General features: G+C 37.9%; 2 protein-coding genes across 3 annotated transcripts; both read right to left on the bottom strand.

The window, feature by feature from the left end:
- Positions 1–14: 14 nt before the first annotated feature.
- LOC127796669 (transcription factor BIM2) lies at positions 15–23563 on the bottom strand. Of its 2 annotated transcripts, XM_052328932.1 has the most exons (10): positions 23430–23563; positions 20311–21665; positions 19942–20026; positions 15358–15427; positions 15175–15270; positions 7243–7646; positions 1296–1425; positions 877–977; positions 457–537; positions 15–266 (listed from the first exon to the last, which is right to left on the bottom strand). In XM_052328932.1, exons 2-10 carry the CDS (start codon positions 20405–20407, stop codon positions 254–256), a joined length of 1077 nt encoding a protein of 358 aa, XP_052184892.1. In that variant the 5' UTR covers positions 20408–21665; positions 23430–23563; the 3' UTR covers positions 15–253. The 2 variants fall into 2 exon arrangements, with proteins under 2 accessions (XP_052184892.1, XP_052184893.1); XM_052328933.1 differs by lacking the exons at positions 19942–20026; positions 20311–21665; positions 23430–23563 and adding an exon at positions 18813–18994.
- LOC127796670 (phosphatidylinositol N-acetylglucosaminyltransferase subunit C) lies at positions 22615–23556 on the bottom strand. The gene has a single exon (XM_052328934.1). It carries the CDS (start codon positions 23554–23556, stop codon positions 22639–22641), a length of 918 nt encoding a protein of 305 aa, XP_052184894.1. The 3' UTR covers positions 22615–22638.

Below are 23563 nucleotides of genomic sequence, written 5' to 3'. Positions count from 1 at the left end.
GATAAATAGGCACAGAAGTTCCAAGTTTGGTCATCTTTTTCGCATTAGACTAATGAAAATCTCTTTCTAGTATTTATTTTTCAACAAAATTAATTTTTATAGTTCGTACAGAGAATGTATCCTTCCACCAAGCATCCGTTTGCCATATCTATATATGCTCAAAGAATTGTCAATTGCGGTTGTGTTCCAGGATGGTGAAGAAATGGCAGCCGGAAGCAAAGCCCAATGTGCAGTTTGCGGATAAAATCTTCTTCTACTTCTTCCTCCTATGAGAAAGAGAAACAGCGAAAAAGGAAAAGGGCCCATCAGGTAAATGGCGGCAACCCAACCTTTCGGGCAAAGACTCAAATTATATGATTATATTACCCTTTGTCCCCTCTCCTATTATTATAATAAATATTAAAGGTTTAGCCTGAGTAACAAATTGTAAAAATAAAATTGCAGGAGCTTATGTACCTTTTAGTTGGTGCAGAGCAGAGGGTAGACAGATTCCGACCATCTTTCAGGTAATCAACAATTACACCCTCACAAAATGAACTGAAAAAGAAAAAAGTCCTCTAATCTAGTTAAGAGACAACACCAATCACATATATGAACAGAACATGTTATGACTATTAAATAAGTATAAAAAGCATCAGAGATGCTTTTTTATGTATGGCTCAACCGATAAATATCAAAGCATTCTTGAACACTTGTGATTTTATGGTAAAGCAGAATGGGTTCCCCAAGACAAATTCGAAACTTCTGAATATGAACATGAATTCGATATGCTAGTATGCGCCGGGGGGGGGGGGGCATGCATGTACAGGCCACAAGTTAATGGAAGCATCGAATGTTTGGGGGGCAGGTGTAATGTGAAACCAACAACAGAGTTACATCTTTAGCCTCTTTTGCGCTTGATCTGCACCCTCACCATTCCTTACATCATCCCTAAAATGGCCCATCGGTTGACCAGAAAGAGTAGTATTCTCAGGATCCTGCAGAGAAACGTAAAGGTAAATTATCAAGTAAAAGGGTAGAAGGGGAGAGAAGGATATCACTTAAAAAGAGTGAAATTATTAAGCTCCACTCGATTGCTGACATTGCCGGACTTGTGAATAAATAGATATGTGAATCATAAAAAATCTGTCAGTTGAGACATCTTCTTTTAAGAACTGAAACAAGCATAGACAATGACGATCCATGTCCAAATTAAAGAAGACAGCAGTAAAAAAACCTAAATAATGATACCAAGGAAGTGGAATATATAATGAAACAAAACCTTGATACACGAAGGGCGTATAGGCTCCTGTTACCTTATGAATGGATACACCGGGTGTCAGTCCTCTATTTGCTCGCTTCCCTAGATCAATCTGAACTGAGACAGTGGCTTGGGATAGATCAATACCCGCACTCTGCAGTGCTTGAGTCAGATTATTAAGTAACCTGTTTAACACAAAATCACACTAGTTTAACCCGCTTACAAATTGGTATAAATATGATATACTTGACATCTGAACTTTAAAGATCCTCCTGAGAAGGAAAGTATTATGTTGATGCCAATGTTTTTTTAACAGATGAACTCTCCTTAATGGGCTGAGAATATTATTCAGATCTTGCTTATCAGCACACTACAATTAACTCCACCTACAAGAAAGATCAAACCAACTGAACATATCCACAATACCCTTGTTTTGAAAGTAATAAATCAATTGTCCTGAAAAGCATCAAAACAATGCCAGCCATATATAAATCGCCTTGATTCTTACATAAGATTCCGTGCACACGGAAAGAAAGTGCTGAGAAAAAAAACCCATTCAAAAGCATCTCTGAAAATTTCTAATGGGTTAAAACAGGTAAATTGCACTTGGACCCCTTGTGGTTTAAAAATAGTTCTAGTGGCCTTGGCTGCATTTTTTGCTCGGGGACCCCTTCCATCACTAATACTGTTAAGTAAACCTTAATTAATCAAATTAAACTAAATTTAACTAAAAAATAAAAAAATAAACAAAAAAATGAAAAACCCATTGCCGATGGGCAAGAACCATCAGCAATGGTGCTGTTGGCAACGAGCACATCACAGGTGTGCTCATCACCGACCAGAACACACACACACACACACAGAGGGAGAGAGAGAGAGAGCGAGCTGGTGAGGAGTTCTAGCTGCGATAAACCCATCGGCAATGGTGCTGTTGGCAATGAGTCCATCACAGGTGGACTCATTGCTGACCAGAACAGAGAGAGACCATGTGAGGAGTTCTAGCCGCAATGAACCCATCACGGGTTCCAGCAATGGGTATGTTGCAGTTCCTCCACCTCCTTCTTCATTGTCTTCACCACCCTTCTTCACCTTCACCTTCCTCTTCTTCTTCCCAAATCAACAGAAGTGGCAAGAGACAAATTGGGGGGTTAGTGCTCTTCCTCTTCATCTTCTTCCCAAATCAGATTCATTATATATATAATATATCTATATCTATCTATATACACATGGTTGGCGACTGGATTTCTTCTTTCCCACCGCTGCAACCAATGGCAGGCCATATGACGCTGAAACTGAAGCAGATCTCATCACGCCAAAGAGAAATAAGGCCTTTCCTCTGTTGCTGTGACTGGAAAGAAGTGGCCGCCTGCCAATTGAAGAGGAGCTTAGTCTTGCCACCATTAAGAACAGAGAGGAGTTCTGGGGGGAGATGCGTTGCTGGTTTTGGGGGGGCAGATTTATTCTTCTTATTCTCTCTCTCTCTCTCCCTCACACACACACACCCTCTCTGTTCTGGCCGCAGGAACCTCCTCAGCCAGAACTCAAAGGCTGGTGCACCCGCTGACTGGTGCATTCCAGCTGGCAGAACCCAAAGGCCGGTAGATTCCAACCGCTGGATTTGTAAATGGTTTTTGCCCTTTCTTTTATTTTTTGAGTTTATTAATTAAATTTTACTTAACTTAAATCTTGATTTAATTAACGGTGTTAGAGAGGGAAGGGTTCCTGAGCAAAAAATACAAACCAGAAGGACCTCTAGAACCATTTTTAAACCACAGGACTCTACTTAATGATCCAAACCACAAAGGGTTTGAGTGTAATTTACCCTTAAAAACAAAGAAAGAATTGAAACTTGTGTTCAAAAATAAAAGAAACAAATCCTGTAAATTTGAGAAAGCCTCCTCTAACTTGTTGAAGCACCATGAAATAATGTCCCAAGTGTGTTTCCACAACCTTCAAATGAATACATGCATGAAACTTTTTAGTAATGAACCCTACAGTCCTATTACCTAGATATGTTCAACCTGGTATCACTAAACAACAACAACATATCCAGCCTTTATCCCACTATATGGGATCGGCTACATGAATTCTAGACTTTCATGTATTTTTGTCATATTTTCATTTAGATCCATACACTTCATATAAGACTTTAATGTCTCTCTCAAAGTCTTCTTGGGTCTGCCTCTACCTCTTTTTTTAACTAATTGCTCCATTTCATCAACTCTCCTCACATGAGTGTCTCTTGGTCTCCTTCTCACATGACCAAACCATCTTAGTCTAGTCTCTCTCATCTTCTCCTTGATTGGCACTATTCCTACCATATTACGAATAACTTCATTTCTAATTTTATCTTTTCTTGTATGGCCACACATCCATCTTAACATCCTCATCTCCGCTACACTCGTCTTTTGCTCATGCTAGTATTTAACTGCCCAACATTCTGAACCATATAGCAAGACTGGTTTTAATGGGATTTTACCATCACATAACACCCCCGATGCATTTCTCCATTTTAGCCAACCTGCCTTAATTCTATGTGCGACATCCTCGTGAATTTCTCCATCTTTTTGAATCACTAATCCCAAATATCGAAAATGATCTTTTCTTTGTAAGATTTGGTCTTCTAATTTTATTATAACATCATCCACTCTTGCATTCTTACTAAATTTACATTCCATATATTCTGTTTTCTTTCTACTTAATTTAAATCCCTTAGATTCTAAATTGTTTCTCCACAACTCAAGCTTAGTGTTCACTCCTTTTGTTTCATCCACCAACACTATGTCGTCTGCAAATAGCATACACTATAGCACTTCTGTCTGAATATTTTTAGTGAGTTCATCCATTACTAGAGCAAATAAATATGGACTTAGTGCAGAACCTTGATGCAGTCCTATTGTAGTTGTAAACGGTTCAGTATCCCCTCTGCATGTTCTGACCTTTGTCTCTGCACCATAATACATGTCCTTAAGAGCTTGTATATAGGCTATTCTGACTCATTTCTTCTCTAAAACACTCCATAATACTTCTCTAAAGATCCTATCATAGGCCTTTTCTAGATCTATAAACACCATATGTAGGTCCTTCTAATGATCCCGATACCTTTCCATTAGGCGCCTCAGTAGGTATATAGCTTCCATTGTTAACCTACCGACATGAAACCAAACTGATTTTCCGAGACCTTTGTTTCTTTTCTGAGCCTCTGCTCTATTACTTTCTCCTAGAGTTTCATGGTATGGCTCATTAACTTAATTCCTCTGTAATTTTCACAATTTTGAACATCTCTTTTGTTCTTGTGTATAGGAACCAAAGTACTCTTCCTCCACTCATCTGGCATTTTTTTTTATTTAAGGATCGCGTTAAATAATTGCGTTAGCCAGGAGATGCCCACTTCTCCCATGCATTTCCATGCTTCTATTGGTATATTATCTGGTCCCACCGCCTTATGATTTTTCATCTTTTTTAATGCTTGCCTTATTTCATTTGAACTTATCCATTGATAAAATGTATAGCTTACGTTCCCTTCGGAGTTACTAAGATATCCCAACCTAACTCTTGTGTCGCCACCATCACTGAATAATTTTGTGAAATACTCCTTCCATCTCTCCTTAATCGCTCCCTCATTCACTAATACATTTTGATTTTCATCTTTTATGCACTTCACTTGATTTAAATCACATGTTTTTCTTTCTCTTGCTTTAGCTAATTTATATATATCATTTTCTCCATCTTTTGTATCAAGTCGTTTATATAAATTCTCATATATTTTTGACCTTGCTTCACTAACAGCTCTTTTTGTTACTTTTTTTGCTTCTTTGTAATTTTTTTGATTTTCTTCATTGTTGCATTGATATACAGCCTTGTAGCAAGTTTTCTTATTTTTAATTTTCAATTATACCTCTTCATTCCACCACTAAGACTCCTCAAGGTTAGGGGCTCTACCATTTGTCTCTCCAAGGACTACCTTTGCCGTGCAGGGCGTTAGTCATTTTTTTTCCACATTTAGTTTGTCTGTCCTTCTTCATTCCATTCCCTTCTACCCCTTAATTTTTCTTTGAAGATTAGTTGTTTCTCCCCTTTTAAATCCCACCACCTAATTTTTGGATTTTGTTTTATGTGATTTTTTCTCTTCCAATTTCTTACTTGTACGTCAAGTACTAGAAGTCTATATTGAGTAGTCAAACACTCTCCTGGTATCACCTTACAATCCCTACAACATAATCGATCATCTTGTCTGATGAGGAAGTAATCTATTTGGGTGCTTGATGTGATATTTTTATATGTGATTAAGTGTTTGTTCCATTTTTTGAACTTAGTATTGGTTATGATGAGCCCATATGCCATAGCAAAATCTAGAATAGACTTACCCTCATTATTAATTTTCCTGAATCCATACCCTCCATGTACCTCTCTATAGCCGTTGTCGTCTCTACCCACGTGCTCATTTAAGTCACCTCCTATAATCACTTTCTCTCCTCTTGGTATCATTTTTATGAGTCCCTCTAGGTACTCCCAGAATTTTTCTTTTATCTCATCACCTAACCCCGCTTGTGGTGCATATGTACTAAAGATATTCATAGTCATTCTTCATAGACTAACCTTCACCATAATAATCCTATCCCCTATTCTCTTTACATCCATTACCTCATCTACTAAGCTTTTATCCATAATAATCCTCACTCTATTTTTCGCTCGATCATTTCCTGTGTATTATATTTTATATCCAGTTTCTGATAAAGTTCTTGTTTTTTTCCCTACCCATCTCGTCTCTTGAAAGCACATAATATTAATTTTTCTCCTAATCATCACATCTACCACTTCCATAGCTTTGCCTGTTAATGTTCCTATATTTCATGACCCAATCCTTAATCTATGATTTTGTTTTTGGCCTTGACTTTGAATTTGATTTTGTTTTTTATTTTGATTTTGGTTTTGGACTAGCTTCTTTACCCACATCTGTCCAAGCAAATGTGAGGACCCTTGCTCATTTGTCACTACATCCAGGCGCCGATGCAACGGCCCTAACTCACTTGACACTACACGCAGGCAGTGTAACGCGTCGATATGAAGGGTTACACCCATGCCTAAACGATTTTTCATAATTTGTCTAGAGTTCATGTTTTGGATCCGACTAAGTTTTACGTTGGTTGTCGGCTACCTAATATAACCCTCCTCCTTTATCCGGGTTTGGGACCGGCAGTGGATAACATCCCCAACCTGGTATCACTATGATGTCAAAAATGATTAACAGTTGTTACACTCCTCGTTTTGCAATCAGGTGATAAAAATACCCGTCACCTTGTTGAAATTACAGAATCAAAATAAGAAGAACAACTGCTGAGACAGTCAGAAGGAAGATTGTCTCCTAAGCTTTAACAACTCACTGAACAGATGAGCACAGAATAAAATGGATCATGTAGACAAGAACCTTAAGCAACTGCATGACTTTGATAGTTAGATGAGACTATCCATACCCCTGGCACAGCATGCAGAATTAACTCAGACCCCAACCCCAATCTTCCTTGGCCCTTGGAAGGAAAAATTTCTGACCACAGTAGCTCAGGTTATGATGATCTGCCTTATTATGCAAGATAGTGAATATCATGTAATGTTATAACACTTTAATTTGAGGCCAGAAAAACAACTAATATATGACAAACTAAACAAATAAACAAATAGATAAACTAAAATAATAGATGTAACTTAGCCCCATAACAATGATGTAACCCAAATTTCACTAGTTACAACAGCTTTTATGGAACAATATGTCAACATCAAAGCATCTTCGATAAGTAAAGCAACAGTAAATAAGTATTCAACTTTTTGAGGCCCTAGAGATTTGAGGTGACAATACCAAACCAAAGAAAAAAGGACTCAGTTCAAAGAGTTTTACTGAGATATTACTAAAAGGTTCAGAGAAAATTTCCTGAAACTAAGGACACATCATACTTTTATTACCAAACATACAATAACAAAAATTGCTGGTTTCTGTAATTACTCACCCTTCAGAGTAAACACTTGTTATGCTGATTGATCCCCCTTCAATGATCAAATCCTCTTGTTGATTTAAGCTATCAGTGGTGACTGGACTTTCAGTTGATTGTGCATCAGAAAATGGTCTCGGGACAGGATGGAGAAGAGCAGAAGCACCTTGGATAGAAGTGGGCACACTCACTTGCAAAGGGATGGGAATGCCTACAGATTTGTTTGCTAATTCATCCACTGTTTTCCCAGAGGTATCCCTACCAGAATCAGATTCAATGGGATTCTGTTGGTTTGGATGGATGGCTGGAGGACTACTGATGTTGCTATCATCAAATCTCCCAGCAAACACTGAACCACCAGAACCATTCTTTGTTCCCTGTGGATGTCCAGAAAAACTCTGGACGCGCCAGTGGCTATTTCGCTGATTCAAGCAAAAGCAGTGACAGAAACTTAATATGTTAAAGAGGAATAATTTCAACAGAATGTAAAACAACATCCAATGTCATTCCCAGAGGCTCATCACCTCTGGAAATACTTTGGAGACAGTGAAATCATCACCCACCAAACTTGGCCATTGCCTCTTAAGCAACCAGATGCAGGAAATAAGGGGAAAGGGGCTAAAGAAAATGTGAAAGCAGTAACCCAAATGCTCTTACATATTGGGGTGCATGGGACTAAAAGCCCAGTCATTTCTGACCCTAAAACAGGTCTATGAGAACATTAATCACTATGCTAATAACAAAAATAAAGGATAGCTCCCTCCCTCCCTGCCAAAGTTTCTAAAAATTTTACAAACAAGTCATGAAGTCACAAGCGATGGAGTTTTTCAAAAAAAATTATCTTGATATTTGTCATGTTCCTAGGAAGATTAGAAGGGTAATATTGTGATAGGGATATAATAAAGGGGTAATATTGTAATAGGCTTATATTAAAGGGATAATATTGTAATAGGCTTATATTAGTTTGTTAGGAAATATTTGATTGTTTGTTAGGAGCACATGGGTGCTGTTAAAAATTAGTTAAGAGCTACCCATACCTATAAAAAGCCCATTGTAAGAGAAGATGATTATGCTTGATTTGAATGAATTCTTAATTCTCATTTCTCTCTAAGACTCTCTCCAATCTCCCTCAAGTTCTCCCCCTTTCTCTCAATATCTCTCCCTCTTTCAACTGATTTCCCCCCTCATACAATTCTGATTTCTTCTCTCAATTCCTATCACAACCCTAACTAACCCTAGGGTTGTGACAAATGGTACCTAGAGCCAATCTTTCCTCGGTTGTGATTCCTGCGAACTCATAACAATTTGGTTTAATGACTGCATACCGACAGTGGTCGAAACTGGGGGTTCTCAACTCTTGATAGGTGAGTGCAAGCAACAATTCCGATCAGATTCCAAGATTCAAGGACAAGTCATAATCGAGAGAAAAAAACAACTCTCGGTACGAAATTGAGAAGCTAAGTGCAAGACGGTTTCAGAAGTCGGGCATCATTCCAGCGAATTCAAGTAGCACCGAAGGCGACGCGAACAGAGGAGCATTTGCGATTGGAGTGAGTCAATAGGTGAGCTAACCTGAGGCGACGCAAACAAACAACGTTCGCGATTGGTGTGGGAGTCCGTTGAAGGTGGTGACACGGACAACCAGGAAGGTTGCGACTAGAGCGAACAATTGGAGCAGTGAATTCCGCGAGTGGATTTGATCAGCAATTCAATTGCAGATCAAAGACACTCCTGTCCGAATTCTAAAGACGAAGACGCCCATTGAATTTCGGAATTGATTCCAAGGCACGAGGAGGTGAGATACGGCCACGATTCTCAGGCAACCCACGCGAATTCAAGGAGCTGCCATCTGCTAGTGGTCCTCAACCCAGAAGGTCGTGACTGAAGTGGGTGACACGGGTTGGTCAGACAACTGAAGTGGGTGACCAGAGGTTGACGCAAACGGCCAGGAGGTCGCGACTGGCGTAGCAGTTCCAAGCGATCGCGATTGTGTAGTGGGTTTTGAGCGATCGTGGTATGGTCGGTGATTGGGCAAAACCTGAGGAACGAAGCGTTGATGCATCACTGGTTGGGTTATCATTGGCAAGAGGTTCACGACTGGAAGTGACCGCAGGTAGAGCAAAACCGGAGGAAGGAGACGAGAGGCTAAGCAAAATTTGCCGATTGGTTGGGTGCGAAGCTTTCCATTAGAGAGCACAAGTCTAACTGAACCTAAAGAACAATCACTGAACATCAACGAATGCGATTCAGTCCAGAGAAATTTCCAACTAAGTTGATCGAGTAGAGTATTGGTTGCCAACTCCTTCTGTTTGATTTAATTGAGTCCAGAATTGAAGGCGAGGCAAACCCAACTGTTAGCAGTGTTATTAAAGGCCCAAGGCGCACAAGGGTCTTGGAGCCTGAGGAGCAAGGCGCGAACTTGGTGGAACTAGGTGCAAGTTAAAAAAATAAAAATATATGTCCTCGTTAAAGAAAAAGGTATAAAATAGGTCATAACTTCTAATAATATTTAACAAATATTATAAAAAAAATATATAAAATTCAACATATGCTAACTATGATATTTACATGCTGGATCTTTTCTTCTACCAGCTGAGCTACTATCAGGATTAGGATCAATAGTGTTGGATGACATTTTAAATTTTGATTCCTGCAAGATTCACACATGTCAACAACCTATGAAGCACGGAAACGGCTCGAATGAGCCATTTCGCCGTTTCCGAACCGTTTCGCGTTTCGGAAACGCGAAGACGGCCCGAAACCGTGTTTGGGCCGTTTCTGTAAATTGCGAAACGTTTCGGGGGGAGTTTCGCAATTTACAGAAACATGTTGGAAATGCGTCTCCCGCAGGAAACGCGTTTCCAGCGACCAGTCACCTGCAACGAGGAAGGTCACCGAGAGGCAAGGCGAGATATGTAGTGTGCGACGACGGTTGACGATGAGGCGAGAAATGGTGTACGATGGCAGACGGCGGTTGGCGATGAGGATGAGAAGCGAGCGACGGTGGCAGAGACATGTCGACTGTGAGAGAGGCGAGATCGAAGGCGAGGGTGAGGGTAAGAGAGTCGTCGATGGTGAGAGAGGTGAGCGATGGTGGCAGAGATGCGTCGACTGTGAGAGAGGCGAGATCGAAGGCGAGGGTGACGGCAAGAAACTCGTCGATGGCGAGAGAGGCAGCAACGATGGCAGAGACGCGTTGACCGTGAGAGGCGAGATCGACGGCGAGGGCGAGGGCAAGAGACGCGTCGACGGCAAGAGAGGCGGCGACTATGGCAGAGACGGTTGAAGCGGCGGCGATCAGCCATTGAGAGCGAGCAGCGAGATAGGGCAGCGGCAGCAGTCCGCCATTAACAGCAACCATTGATGCAATTTAGGGTTTACATTATTTATAGTATATAAATTATAAATTTAATATTATTTATATAATTTAATTATTTAAACTAACAGCAACCACTGATGTTGTTATATAAAAAATATTTAATTTAAATTAACCAATAACCACTGATGCAATTTATAATATTTATATAATTTAAATTTATAAAAATTGCATCAGTGGTTCCGTTTATACATTATTTATATAATTTAAATTTATATTATTTAAATAACTGTTAATTAAATTATATTATATAAATTATATGCAATTAAATTTAAATTATAATTTAATTTCACATACACCCCTATATTTTTAAAAATTACAGTTTACCCCGCGTTTTCGTTTCCTAACTTTTTTGAAAAATACCGTTTCCACGTTTCCCGTTTCCGTTTCCGTGCAACATAGTCAACAACAATACCACTCTAAAGACCATCTTAAGAAAAACAAAGAGATAATACTCAAACTCAAACAAGTACGAATCATCATGCAAAGTTCTAAACAAGCACATAAACACTGTAAGTCCACAATCAATAAACACTACAAGTCCACAGTCAGGAAAACGTTTTCATTTTGAAAAATGTTATTTTTCCAAATCTGAAAGATTAGCGCATTATAAGGAGACATATAAAAAAATGTTTTTATTTTAAAAAACTATCTCCCAGTATTTTGATAACTAATATTTATTATTGTTAAAATGATTTTTAATGAATTTTTCAAGAAATAGTAGGTATGTATTTTGGGGGTGGTAAAATCGTTAAATCTCGAGTTTGTACTAAAATCAAAATTCTATTTTCTTATTGTTATGGATTTTGATTTTTTAAATATTTTTATTGAATTCAAATGGGAGATACTTTCTTATTTACATTTATGTATTAAAGTAAATGGAAGGTAAAATATAAATTAAAGAAAATGTGGACATTTACTTAAACTAAGGAAATGTAAATATGTTGTAATGTATACATGCTGGAACCGAGAAGAAGGGAGGCTGGAACCAAGAATGGCAGCTGGTTTATTTAAGTATAATTTGAATTAGGATTAGATTTGATTAAAATATAGCAAGAAATCAATTCCAATTTAATATTTTCTTAAAATCTGAAAACTAATACTAAAATAAATCAGGCTCAGCCTTGGCACGCCTAAGCCCAAGGCTGTGCCTGAGGGCCTGGGTGCGCCCAAGCGCGCCTGGGCAGATCTCGCCTGCCTGATTTGTTGCTAGGCACCAGGCTTGCGCCTAGTAGGCGCGCCTTTAATAACACTGGCTCTTAGCTGGTTCCGTTTGAGGCAGATTAAGTCATAGTTCTGAAAGGCACGAGGCATAACTTGGAGCCTAAGGCGCGAGGCGCACCTTTTAGAAAGAAACTCAAAATCTTGTAAAATCATACAAAAAACTATCAAATTATCAATAATAACACATGCATATCATTAATAATTCATTATCTTCAAATTCTAAACTAACATCATCAAAGTTGATTCATTCATCATGCAAATTCTAAACTAGAAACATCATCAAAATTCAAACTTAAAGTCTCAAACTCAAACAAGTATCAATCATCATGCAAAGTTTTAAACAAACATATAAACACTACAAGTCCACAATCAAGAAAATGTTTTTATTTTGAAAATTGTTATTTTTCTAAGTCTGGAAGATTAGCGCATTATAAGCAAACATATAAGAAAATATTTTTATTTTGAAAAACTATCTCCCGGTATTTTGATAACTAATATTCATTGTTGTTAAAATGATTTTTAATGAATTTTTCAAGAAATAGTAGGTATGTATTTTGACAGTGGTAAAATCGTTAAATCCCAAGTTTGTACTAAAACCAAAATTCTATTTTCTTATTGTTATGGATTTTGATTTTTTAGATATTTTTATTGAATCCAAATGGGGGGTACTTTCTTATTTACATTTATGTATTAAAGTAAATGGAAGGTAAAATATAAATAAAAGAAAATGTGCTGCCCAGGTTTATGTAAATATGTTATAATGTATACATGCTAGAACCGAGAAAATAGGAGGAATTGGGCTGCTCAGGTTTTAATTAAAACCTAAGTTTCATGAGGCGCGCCTCTCGCCTCAACGCCTCACCGTGCAAAGCGAGGGCCTCACTGAAATCGCCTTGCCTTGGCCCAGACGAGGCGCCGAACTAGCGCCTTAAGGCTCCTTGCGCCTAGACGCACCTTTAACAACTAAGGATTAAGTCTGGGCGACTTCTTGAAGCAGTGGGTGAGGTGGCGCTCATTAGCCATAAGCCGCAGATTCGTGTGAGAAGTGGATGCTTCCAACTCATCCAGCTCGTTGATTGTTGGTGCTTGAGGCTGTGAGAAAAGGGAAACAAATGCTAATTTTGGTTAACTTGTTTGAAGAAGAGCAGTATGTATAGAACCCCTATCCCTTGGTCTTCCAAGTGTCATGTCCGTGAGATGTCGACCATGGGAAGCAGGGCACACATGAAACAAAAGGGGTCTCAATTGTAGTCGAATGATGCTGCATTTTCAATGGTTAATTTTCAAGCAAGAGATCAGCCTCAATTGCAGCGGAACAGTGATGCATTTTTAGTGGGATTGTCCTACTCGGCAGGTTTTGGGAAGCAGTCCCACATCAGACAATCAGATCCTCAATGGCAGTAGAAAAATGCTGCATTTTCAGTTGACCAAAAGCATCAAACATGGGAAAAGGATTTTGAGAAGGAGATCAGCCAAAGGGACAAGGAAAAAAGAAGTGGGATTGATGAAGAGTGCGAGAAATTTGGTCGTATGTTCCGCGAAGCTGCAGGAGTTTGCAATGATATTAATCAAGAAGTATCATTACAACTTCCGCGCTGAATACTTCGATGATTATTGTGGAAGTTTTAACAAAGACGAATTCCTTAAAATAGAGCTATTGAATGAGAAATTGAGGAGGCGAGAAGCAGATTCATTGCTCACCTCCAATGTTGAGCAGAAGAAGTATATCGGTTTAGGCGAAATTGACAAGAAAGATGCCAACTCATTACCCTCGTTGGCTAGTGCATGGGCTAAAGGATTTGGGGGTGTTTCGGATCAAAAGTTTCTAGGAAATGGAATAACATTGGATCAAGAAAATCTAACTGAAGGACCCTCAATCTACACAGATATTAGGGCTGGAATCCTTCCTCCTATTTTGGACCTACCAAAAGCTAAGGATTCTTTGGCTTGGGCTAAAATGGGCAGCGAGAAGATGGAGAGGGCTGAGGAGTACATGGAAGAAGAGGTTGAGGAAGGCTGTCTCTCAAGCACTCTTATTAGTGCTGAGACACTTGATGCTATTGATTTTTGGAAGTAACAGAAGGAGCCAGGAAAGCCCCTTCACCAAGTACTTGAGGAGAAGGAACAAGGGATTGCACCAAGCACCTTACTTGGAACATCTCACATGTATGTCATTGGCACGGGCACACAAGACAAAGCAAAGGTAACATTGTAGCAAGAAGAGTTGGAGGTAATGTACAGATTTTTACCTACAGAGAAGATTAAAATTCTGTCCATAATTGAAAAGGATGGGGTTGTAGAGCTGACGACACATTTGAAACCATTTTTAACAGCACTAAGGAAGAGGCGGATGGCTGAAATTGGTGTGACAGCAAGACATAATGATGTTGCTGTTGAGGAGAAAGAAAGAAAAGACAAAGAAAAGGGAAAAACAAGACAAAAAAAGGAAAAGCAAAGAAGAAACCAGTGGGTGAAAATGGGCATTAGATAAAGAAGCAACGGCTAAGTGGTAATAAGTTTCTTGGGGACAAAAAACATTTCAAGGGGGGAAATTGTCCCTAGGAGGATTAGAAGGGTAATATTGTGATAAGGATATAATAAAAGGGTAATATTGTAATAGGCTTATATTAGTTTGTTAGGAGATATTTGGTTGTTTGTTAGGAGCACATGGGTGCTATTAGAAATTAGTTAAGGAGCTACCTATGCCTATAAAAAGACCCATTGTAAGAGGAGATGATTATGCTTGATTTGAATGAATTCTTAATTCTCATTTCTCTCTAAGACTCTCTCCAATCTCCCTCAAGTTCTCCCCCTTTCTCTCAATATCTCTCCCTCTTTCTACTGATTTTCCCCCTCCTACAATTCTGATTTCTTCTCCCAATTCCTATCACAACCCTAACTAAACCTAGGGTTGTGACAATATTCATGCTTCAGCTAGTGCTCATAAACTGGAAAGATTGGCAGTTTCTAACTCAGATGATTGACATATTCATAATTGGTCATAGGCCACTAACCTATTATATTTTATATTTATTTATATATATAATACATATAGGCAACATACCAGAAGAGATCTACAACACAGAATGAACAAAGATCATACTGAACCATGAAAAACCTCTTTTAAGTTCAGAAATTGTTTCTCTTTTCCCTCTTTATAATTTACCCAAAAGTTTCTTGGAGCTTTTATTTATTTATTTTTATTTTTTTTAGAGAGCCGGGGGGGGGGGGGGGGGGGGGGACACTACTGTAGAATAAGCATGGAAGCTTCAAGTTGAAGTTAACCACATATAATGATGTGGGCGAACCTTATCAATGGACAGTTTTTAAAGCTGAAGTGCATAAATTACCCATGGCGTCAGCTTTGTAGGCTCTGAACTCCACCCTTGATATGATCCCTCATACTTCTGTACCTTTTCTTGCAAGTATTGGACATACTCAATCACCTGCACTAGGACAAATGTGAACATTCAATGTGAATATTCTAGAAAAAAAAATAATGTATGCTTCGCGTATCCGTACATTAGAGCTACCTCCAACAAGAATGATGCTGTATCTCTTTTCTGATCACTATGAGGTATGAGATCCCGCAACATCTGAAATCTGAATTAAACTAGAAGTCAGCAGGTTTTCTCAACCACATCCTATAAGACATTAAGTTTAAAAAAGAAAAAAAGCTGACATCACATTCAAACATCTCAAGACCAAGTTTCAACCATCTTTGGTGGTCTTTGCTAAAGCAACCAGTAGGATTCAAAGATTGCTTAAAATTTTGAGGGCATGGTAGATTTAATATTTAACCCACTTTATATTTGCTTGGATTGCCCTTTTACATCAAATCTTTAATGTTTCCACCATTAAAAGAAAAATTCAGGGTATTGGACACTTGATATACAAGCAGAAACACCATACTTCACAAATCCTGTCTGATTTTCAGAGAAAACATGAACACGCCCAAAGTGCCCCAGTGCTTTCTCTGAGCGTTTAATCCAAGGTCCAAAACGCTGTTCTTCGAGAAAATGCAAGAAAAAGAAAATTCCAAACTAGTTTGACCAGTGGTTGGCCACATCATGTGTGAAAAAGGAAAGAGGATCAGTGAACAGGAAATTGTATGTTAAAGTAGAGGCCTTCTTTCAGCTGTTTTTTTTTTTTTTAACAGATTTCTTTGGATAATTGTAACTTGATATTTTATCTACTACAGTTGAATTTTAGCCTATAAACAAGCATTAGTGATGTACTATGGAGATATAGTTTATATGACTAAAATATTGATCTCCCAACAATAAAAACAAGCTCAAATTGCAAAACTTGTCCAGAATTATGAGTTGGACTCTAAACCAAGTACAAGAAGCATAGGAATGACTACCCTCATACGAACCATACCTCTACTATGAACAGTAAATATATGCAAAGTGCTCTTTCCCCATGTATGCCACCTCAAAGAAATAATAAGGATAAAGGAGAAATTAATAGAACTTCAGATACTGTCTCACAACTACAGTACTTCAACTGTAAGGTTTTGCCTTTTGGTTACTTATCTACTAATTGCTCAATGTTGACCCTAATTATTGAGAATAGTGAAGGAGTAGATAAAAAAAAGTGCACTTAGAATATGCACATTTTTATGTCCTCCACTCCTCCCCAAATTATGTCCTACTCTGCCACAAACGTAAAATCATTCTAGCTATGTCTACACCTTACTCTATAGCAGTGTTCAAAAAGGTGGCCGACAGCCCCTAGCCGCTGCGAATCCATGCCAATTGGCATCCTAGGGGCCGGCCCCGATTAAGCCCCACTCCCCCTCCATCCCACTACCACCGGCATTGTCAATCCGACCGTTGCCGCTGTCAGCGGAGCTATCCGAGCTTCTCAACGTCCATATAAGTGCAGAACAGATCATCTCCAATCCGATCTCGTTGAAGCTCCCTAACGGGCCATCGAAGGGGTCATAGACGAGATCCAAGTCGTTAGGTAGGCAGAAGTTCACCTCGGAGTGGGCTCACCCGTGGTGAGCAGCCCTGAAGCCGTCAGAGGGGTTCCAAAAGGTCGTCGTGGGAAGCTTAGGAATACTTTGGGAGACGGAATTAGGGTTTGAATTAGAAGGATCTTGCATTTTGACAGCCCCGCCTAGTTGTTAGGCCCTAGTCTGACGCCTAGCACATTTTAGAACACTGCTTTATAGGTCTCTGTTCTTTTTAGCCAAGAACCCCAAGTCTAGATTTGAAGACACGAAGAACCAAAAGCATTTTGACACCATAGAAGCCCAAGCAGTCAAGCCTAAACAAACCATATATTTTACTCATCCATGATAACCCAAAAGTGTAACAACAGTTATAACCCAAATATATTATCTTGGTTCGCACGAAAAGATTATATCACTGGTAACACTGTGACCATTTACCTAAAAAATGCTAAAAGTTAAAATTTTGGGCTTCAACAACTAAAAGTACACTTAAGATGTCCCCCAATTCAGTCCATATGAGATTGGGGTGTGACATATATAAAAACAGTTCTTTAATTAAAAAACAAAAATGAGTGACAAGAAGCTTGGGGGTGCAAAAAGAGTAATAAGAAAAAAAAAAATTACTTTCCTTACATTTTGAACATCTATCCAAACTCAGAGAGAGAGAGAGAGAATCTTTATGAGGGAAGGGGAGCAGAAAGTATTGATTCTTAGGCGATTCAATCTTAATAGTAGAATTTCCACGGACCAAAATATTTACTGGAGTAGAAACTTCTATCATAAAATCCTTTAGTAATTGATATAAGAAGCAGCCTAATCAGCTCTATTTTTCCAATCCAACAACTAGTTCAGAGAAATGATCAAACACCAACAGGTTGAGTAAATAACACTATTATTAACATGACAGAGGCCCACTTTTATTAATGGTAGAGCAGGGAATCATCCAGGAAGGAAAAATGGGAGGATGCCTATGAGGTTGTGGGGCTACTAGAACTTGGTTGCAAATACTAACTGATTTTATAAAATGAAACCAAATAGCTCGAAATATTCATGCCCTCTTGAGATAGGTACCCAATGTCTTTCTTGACCAGGGTAACTAGCAAAATCAATCAAGATATAAGAACTGCAGATACAGTACATTTCAAAAGGAGCTGGCCCTAAACTATGTAGTATGTTTCAAATATTTGGACGTAAGCATACAATATAAGAAGTTCTTTAGAACCATGACTACTAAAAAGTATCTTACTCTCATAAGGGTATACACGAAAGACTTCCAACAACCTTCATGACCTTGCAAATAAAGAAAGGTAATACAATGAACTTCTACTACTTACAAATCATGTCTAGTTTCATGATTTTAAATTATTCCTCATAACTGCCACCTGTCACATTTCTAGTTCCTTTTACCTTAACTGAAGCTATGAATTTATTTCATAGTGAGACTGATGCAGCTGCATGCATGGGCATGGTTTACATGGAACTAGTGGATGCTGTAAAAAGGGGAAATGGCTTCAATGGTAATTAGCTTGGAATGGCATAGGTTTTGTCATTTTGAAGATGTAATTGAGTTTCACTAATTATGGCCTAGTTGAGATTGCCAAATCCAAATCTATACAAAATACCATCATATGAGCTTCCAGTGTAAGGGATTTTGACATTTCACAGATTTTTTTTATCTTCCATAACTTTTGTAAAAAAGAAAAGGAGTGGGGGAGGGGATTGCACAGCGTTGACTTGATTTTGGCACAATTTAATTTTTGGTATTAGTTAATTTTTTCAGTAATTTTCTTAATTTCATCCTAATTGTTTGTTAGGAATAAAACTGCAAATAAATGCTCATTTAATGACATCAAACTAAAAGGAACAGTTTCAATCGGAATTACAAGAGTTGGATGACTTTTCCCCGTTTGATGCCTAGAAACAAATTGTTTACGTTATACTTAATTCTTGGGTACTTTCAGAATTGTGCTCGCTGTATTCATGTATCAATCAATGCATTAAAACAACAATCTCAAGCCTTAATACCTCTATGTGGGGTTGGCTGCATGAATTCTAAATCTCCAATCATCTCTATCAATGGCTATATCTGCTATGAGGTCATTATATCCCCTGTCATGTCTGAGCCTTTGAGGGTTACCTACTGGATTTTCCTTGGTCTTCCTCTCCTTTTGCTACAAATTTCCTTCTTTTCATCTGCTCATATCACAGGTGTTTCTATCGGTCTTCAGTCAATGCATTCAAGTAAAAAATTTCTTTATCACCTATTACTCATCCATCAACTGATGTATTCAAGTTAAAAATTTCTTATCAATTATTATAAGATTCTTGTATTGTAAGCACATGCTTACAAATTAAAATATCAGGAATAAAAACACTTTTTCTACGTTAGCAAGTACAGGAACTGCACAAAACAGTTAAGTTACAGCTATGTTTAAATTTTAATTGCATGAGACAATTATAGGCCAGTAAACTATGAGAAGAAAAAACACCTCTACAATTTACGCAAAAAAGAAAACTTGCATATACCATGGAATTTGTTAGCTTGATTTAATATTTGCTCCCTAATTCAGTTTAGGTTCACTAATTGAAGCATTTTAGCTACAAAATCTGAATTAGAGAAGAAAAGCTCAATTCTGTGCAGAGAGATTGATGTTTGTATATAGTCTTAATGTCAACCATTCATCTGTTTATCACAAAAATGAATTTAATAATACGTGCCATTGTGCCTTTTGTTATTGGTTGACTAAACAATGAAAATTCATTTCTAGTAAACAAGTATATGAGGGCAAGCCTGGAAAGTAAATGTAAGGTTACACCTTTGTGACTAGTATGTCACACGTTTAAGTTGGGAAAACAACCTTTTTTCCAAAAAAAAAAAGAAGTAGAAGGCTCTATAAAAATATGACACTCCTCCAACTCTTCCAAAGTGGGAATCTTGTACACTAGAGGCGCTCTTAGTAGACAAGTATATGCATGGTCGAAAGAAGCTCATGGCCCAGCTAATGGCTTCTATGTAGTAATTGGCTAATTAAGACTGTAGTCAAGTTAGCTATGCCGTCAAACCATTTGCAATTTGATGTATCAAAATAGATAGTCCAGAAAGGGGGTACAACAAAGAATAAAAAGCAAATGATGCCAACTATTGAAAATAGACCTCTCATTTATCTTGCACCTCCGCCGCTGCTCGGTAACAGAATGCTTCGAGCGCGTGGCACTAGCCTTGTCATTGTTCTTCCCATCTGTTTACACATAAAAACCCAATGCAAATGACAGACAATTCCAAGCTTAACAAAAGAAAAAACAAAATGCAAGCAAAAAAACCAACGGTTAGTAGCAACTTGAAGTCTACGAAATGCTTCAACAAGAAATCAATCCTGACCAACAAAAAATTATCAAATGCTTCAACAAGAAAAAAGGTCCTGCCGTAGTATTTCAATCAGAAAAGAAACCCATTTTGGGGGAGCAAGCATCAACCGGTAAACAGTCTCCTTTACGTATCAGACAACAAAAACAAGCATTATACCTCTAGAATTGGAAAGGGGAGCGTCTTTCTTGGAAACAAACTTTTGGTCCTCCTCTTCTTCTTCCTCCTGGTGAACAACCCTCGTAGGTTGCATCATCTTGGCATCCACGAATTCGACAAAATCCTTAAAACCCAGTCGACGATAGCGAAAAACAAAAGCACCCCAATTGAAATCAGAGATAGAAAGAGATATGTTGCGCAATATCTAAACTAGAGGGTCTTAAGATTTGAAGATATCTCTTGCCACCAATTGTTGGAACCTTCAAGAGATGAGCTCTAGAGGATTTGGTGTGGAATTGAAATCCACCTCTCACCAGTGTCAATTCCACCACCGCGCTCCGTTGCAACTACGCTCCCCCGCCAATTGAAGCACTTCCTCTGTTTCTTTCAAGTGCTTTTCGTTAGGTTTTTCTTTTTCCCCTTTTTTTTTTTAACTCGAAGACTATTCGAAAAACAACGAAAACATATTAAAATCAATAATTTTACATTTAACATTATTAAAATTTAAAAGTCTTTCTTTAAATATTAGAATTTTGTATGTTATTTATTCTTCCATTCTATTCTATTCTATAATATATATATATATATATATTAGTAAACATAAACTTATGTTAACAAAAATTTAAATTCTTAAAATATTTTTTATCTATTTTATTTTAAAAACTCAAAAAAATAACTATAAGTTGCTAATAGTATTTGCACTCATAAATTTAAAAATAATTTTATCATTATATCAAGATTTTTTCATATTTAAATTTTATCAAAGAAAAATAAAATCTTATCATTAAATATCACAAAACAAATATTTATAAAAAAAGTATTTTTTTTTTTAATTTAGACATACATGATGATTCAGTTATGTTTATTCAGGCATGTTTAATTTACTTCTGTTTGTTTGTAAATATGTTTATATAAGTGTAGCTTACATTTTTATTTTCATTTAGTTTTAAGGAAGGTATTTTGATGATGCTGGAAATTCATCAATAATAATAAATTTATAGATTGACTCGGCTGACTGACTATGTATGTATAGCAGCATCTTAGTCAAAAATACCTCCTCAATAAATATATTAAATAATACTAAATATATATATTACCTACCTAGAGGTATAAATTATTATTTTATGTTTAATGTCTCTCACATTGTAAATGAGCTATTTATTGTCAAATAACCTATGAGGTGTGGTCTTTGCTTTCTGGAGGCCAGGATTGGCCGTGATCGCAGCGGATAAGACACAGCCATGGAGACGTCAGCTGTGGTGCGGTGCAGCAATCAAAATATCGAAGAGGGAGATTAAGAAGGCAGAGGCGAACTGGAAGAAGAAGGCAGCCAAATACAGATTTGGAAATCAAATCTGGAAAAGAACAAAAAAAAAAACATTAAAATGAAATCAAGAAGAAGAAGAAGTAGCGGTGGGTCGCAACGAAAAGTAATGGCGGAAGAAGACGACAAAGCGGCCGGCGGTGGTGGGGGTGGCGGAAAGTAATGGCTGAGAGGAAAATCAAGCGTAAGTGGGCAGTGGAAATTTGGCTGGGGACTTGGAGATACAGATTTCTTGGTTGGCTTCAATTGTCAAGAAGCAGATGAAGAGACAGACAGTGTGATGTGGAGTTGCATAATGAAGAAAAAGAACATTTCTTTATATACACGCAGGGAGGGTAATTGTCCAAAGCAGACCAAAGTTTAAACCCCCCCGCCCGGAGAAGGTATAAATAATAAATTTCCCACATGATGCAGAAGCAGTCAAAATGCGGCACTGCCCCCTTCAACCCTGTTAATACCATTTTTTATTGACAGCAATCAAAAGATCCATTGTGTTTCTCATCGTTAAGAGGAAAAAGAAGAATAAAGCTCCATTGCCCAGTTAAAAGTTGACTGCTTCATAGAATGGGGATTATTAAAGGTACAACCAAAACCCATGCACTAATTAATCATTAAAAACACCTTGTCTGGATCTTTACATATTAAAACAAAACAATATATTCAAAAGTATCCTAAGTCAGTCTGATGTTGATAGTACATACAGAATAGCTACAACTAGTGAGCCAAATATCTCAGCATAAATGGAGGGAACTAAGGAAAAAAGCAACAGGTTATGCATCCATGACAACAACTTCCTTCATCTTCAAATTTCACTAAAAACCACCAAAAACCATAGAACGTGCTAGAAACTATGGTACGCATGAGATTCAACTTCTCACTAATCCTCGCACTTCAATAAATTTCTGTTAAAAAACTGTGTAACACACAGATCAGTGATGCCAAATTGCATGGAGAGGCCAAATTGGAAAGGCTAAAAAAGATTAGGAAGGGATAAAGATATTTCTTTACTCTGTTATATTGAAACACAACTTTGCCTCATCCCAAGGACCATTGATCTCAAACTTGTACTCCTGAATCCTTATAAGCCAATAAGGACACACCATATTGACAAAAATAAACAAACTGAATAATAACACGAAAAGTAATCTGTGCAACCTATACGCAAACGCCAATGTAACAGCCATCAACCCAAATGAGAAGAAAAGGTGCAGCCGGAAAGAGTATTTCTTAATATAGTAAGTCACTAGAGGAGAAAAGAGGAAAACTTGCAAGGAGAATAGGATAATAGCGAAAACGTGAAGCCTGGATGGAAGGCGAGAAGCAATTAAAAGAGAGGCCATGATAGAAGCATTTAAAGAGATATTGCCGGTAAAAGTTGGTTCTGGAGTCCCAGGAGCCCTTACCATGGATCCAGAGTAGTCATGCAGGAAAAGATGGAGGATGATTAGTGTAGTAGTAAGTGCCCATATGGAATCTGAACTTATGGACTGAGTAAGTGTGTGGTAGATAGGAGACAGAAGGTATAACCCAGCTATAAAAAATGAGATATTCAGAACATAACACAGAAGAAGATTTAAGGAAAGCATTTCTGCAGTTAAGAGTAGAACAAAGAAACCCAATCCAAGAAGGCTTATGTCAAGGAGCAAGAGTGAATTTTCATTAATGGTTGACCCAAGTGTATATGTCCACACCAAGACAACAAGGGTGACAATGCAAAGGTATTGGGATATGGAAATGGAGTCCAGCATCACCTTAAGCATGTCTCTTTTGACAACATTGGCATTCATAACCATACCTGCAAGGAAGGACTCGTCAGTGTGATTATCATCAAATCCAGGTTGCATTCCTCCATGTGCTACTTTTTTCCATTTTGGTTGGGTTGGAGAAGAGTTTCCACTGGTGTCAGCTTCCATTGATTGCATAACACTG

This window comes from Diospyros lotus, chromosome 3, assembly GCF_014633365.1.
Source record: "Diospyros lotus cultivar Yz01 chromosome 3, ASM1463336v1, whole genome shotgun sequence".
Taxonomy (NCBI): Eukaryota; Viridiplantae; Streptophyta; class Magnoliopsida; order Ericales; family Ebenaceae; genus Diospyros; species Diospyros lotus.
This window is presented reverse-complemented; position numbering and strand designations above follow the sequence as displayed.

Excerpts from the sequence above, each read along its gene's own strand:
- LOC127796669 (XM_052328932.1), bottom strand. The coding sequence starts at position 20,407 with ATGATGCAACCTACGAGGGTTGTTCACCAGGAGGAAGAAGAAGAGGAG. Across the intron at positions 20,027-20,310 it reads TCCCCTTTCCAATTCTAGAG|ATGGGAAGAACAATGACAAG; the intron begins GTATAATGCTTG and ends ATGTGTAAACAG. Across the intron at positions 1,426-7,242 it reads ACAAGTGTTTACTCTGAAGG|GTTACTTAATAATCTGACTC; the intron begins GTGAGTAATTAC and ends TGTGTTAAACAG.
- LOC127796670 (XM_052328934.1), bottom strand. The coding sequence starts at position 23,556 with ATGCAATCAATGGAAGCTGACACCAGTGGAAACTCTTCTCCAACCCAA.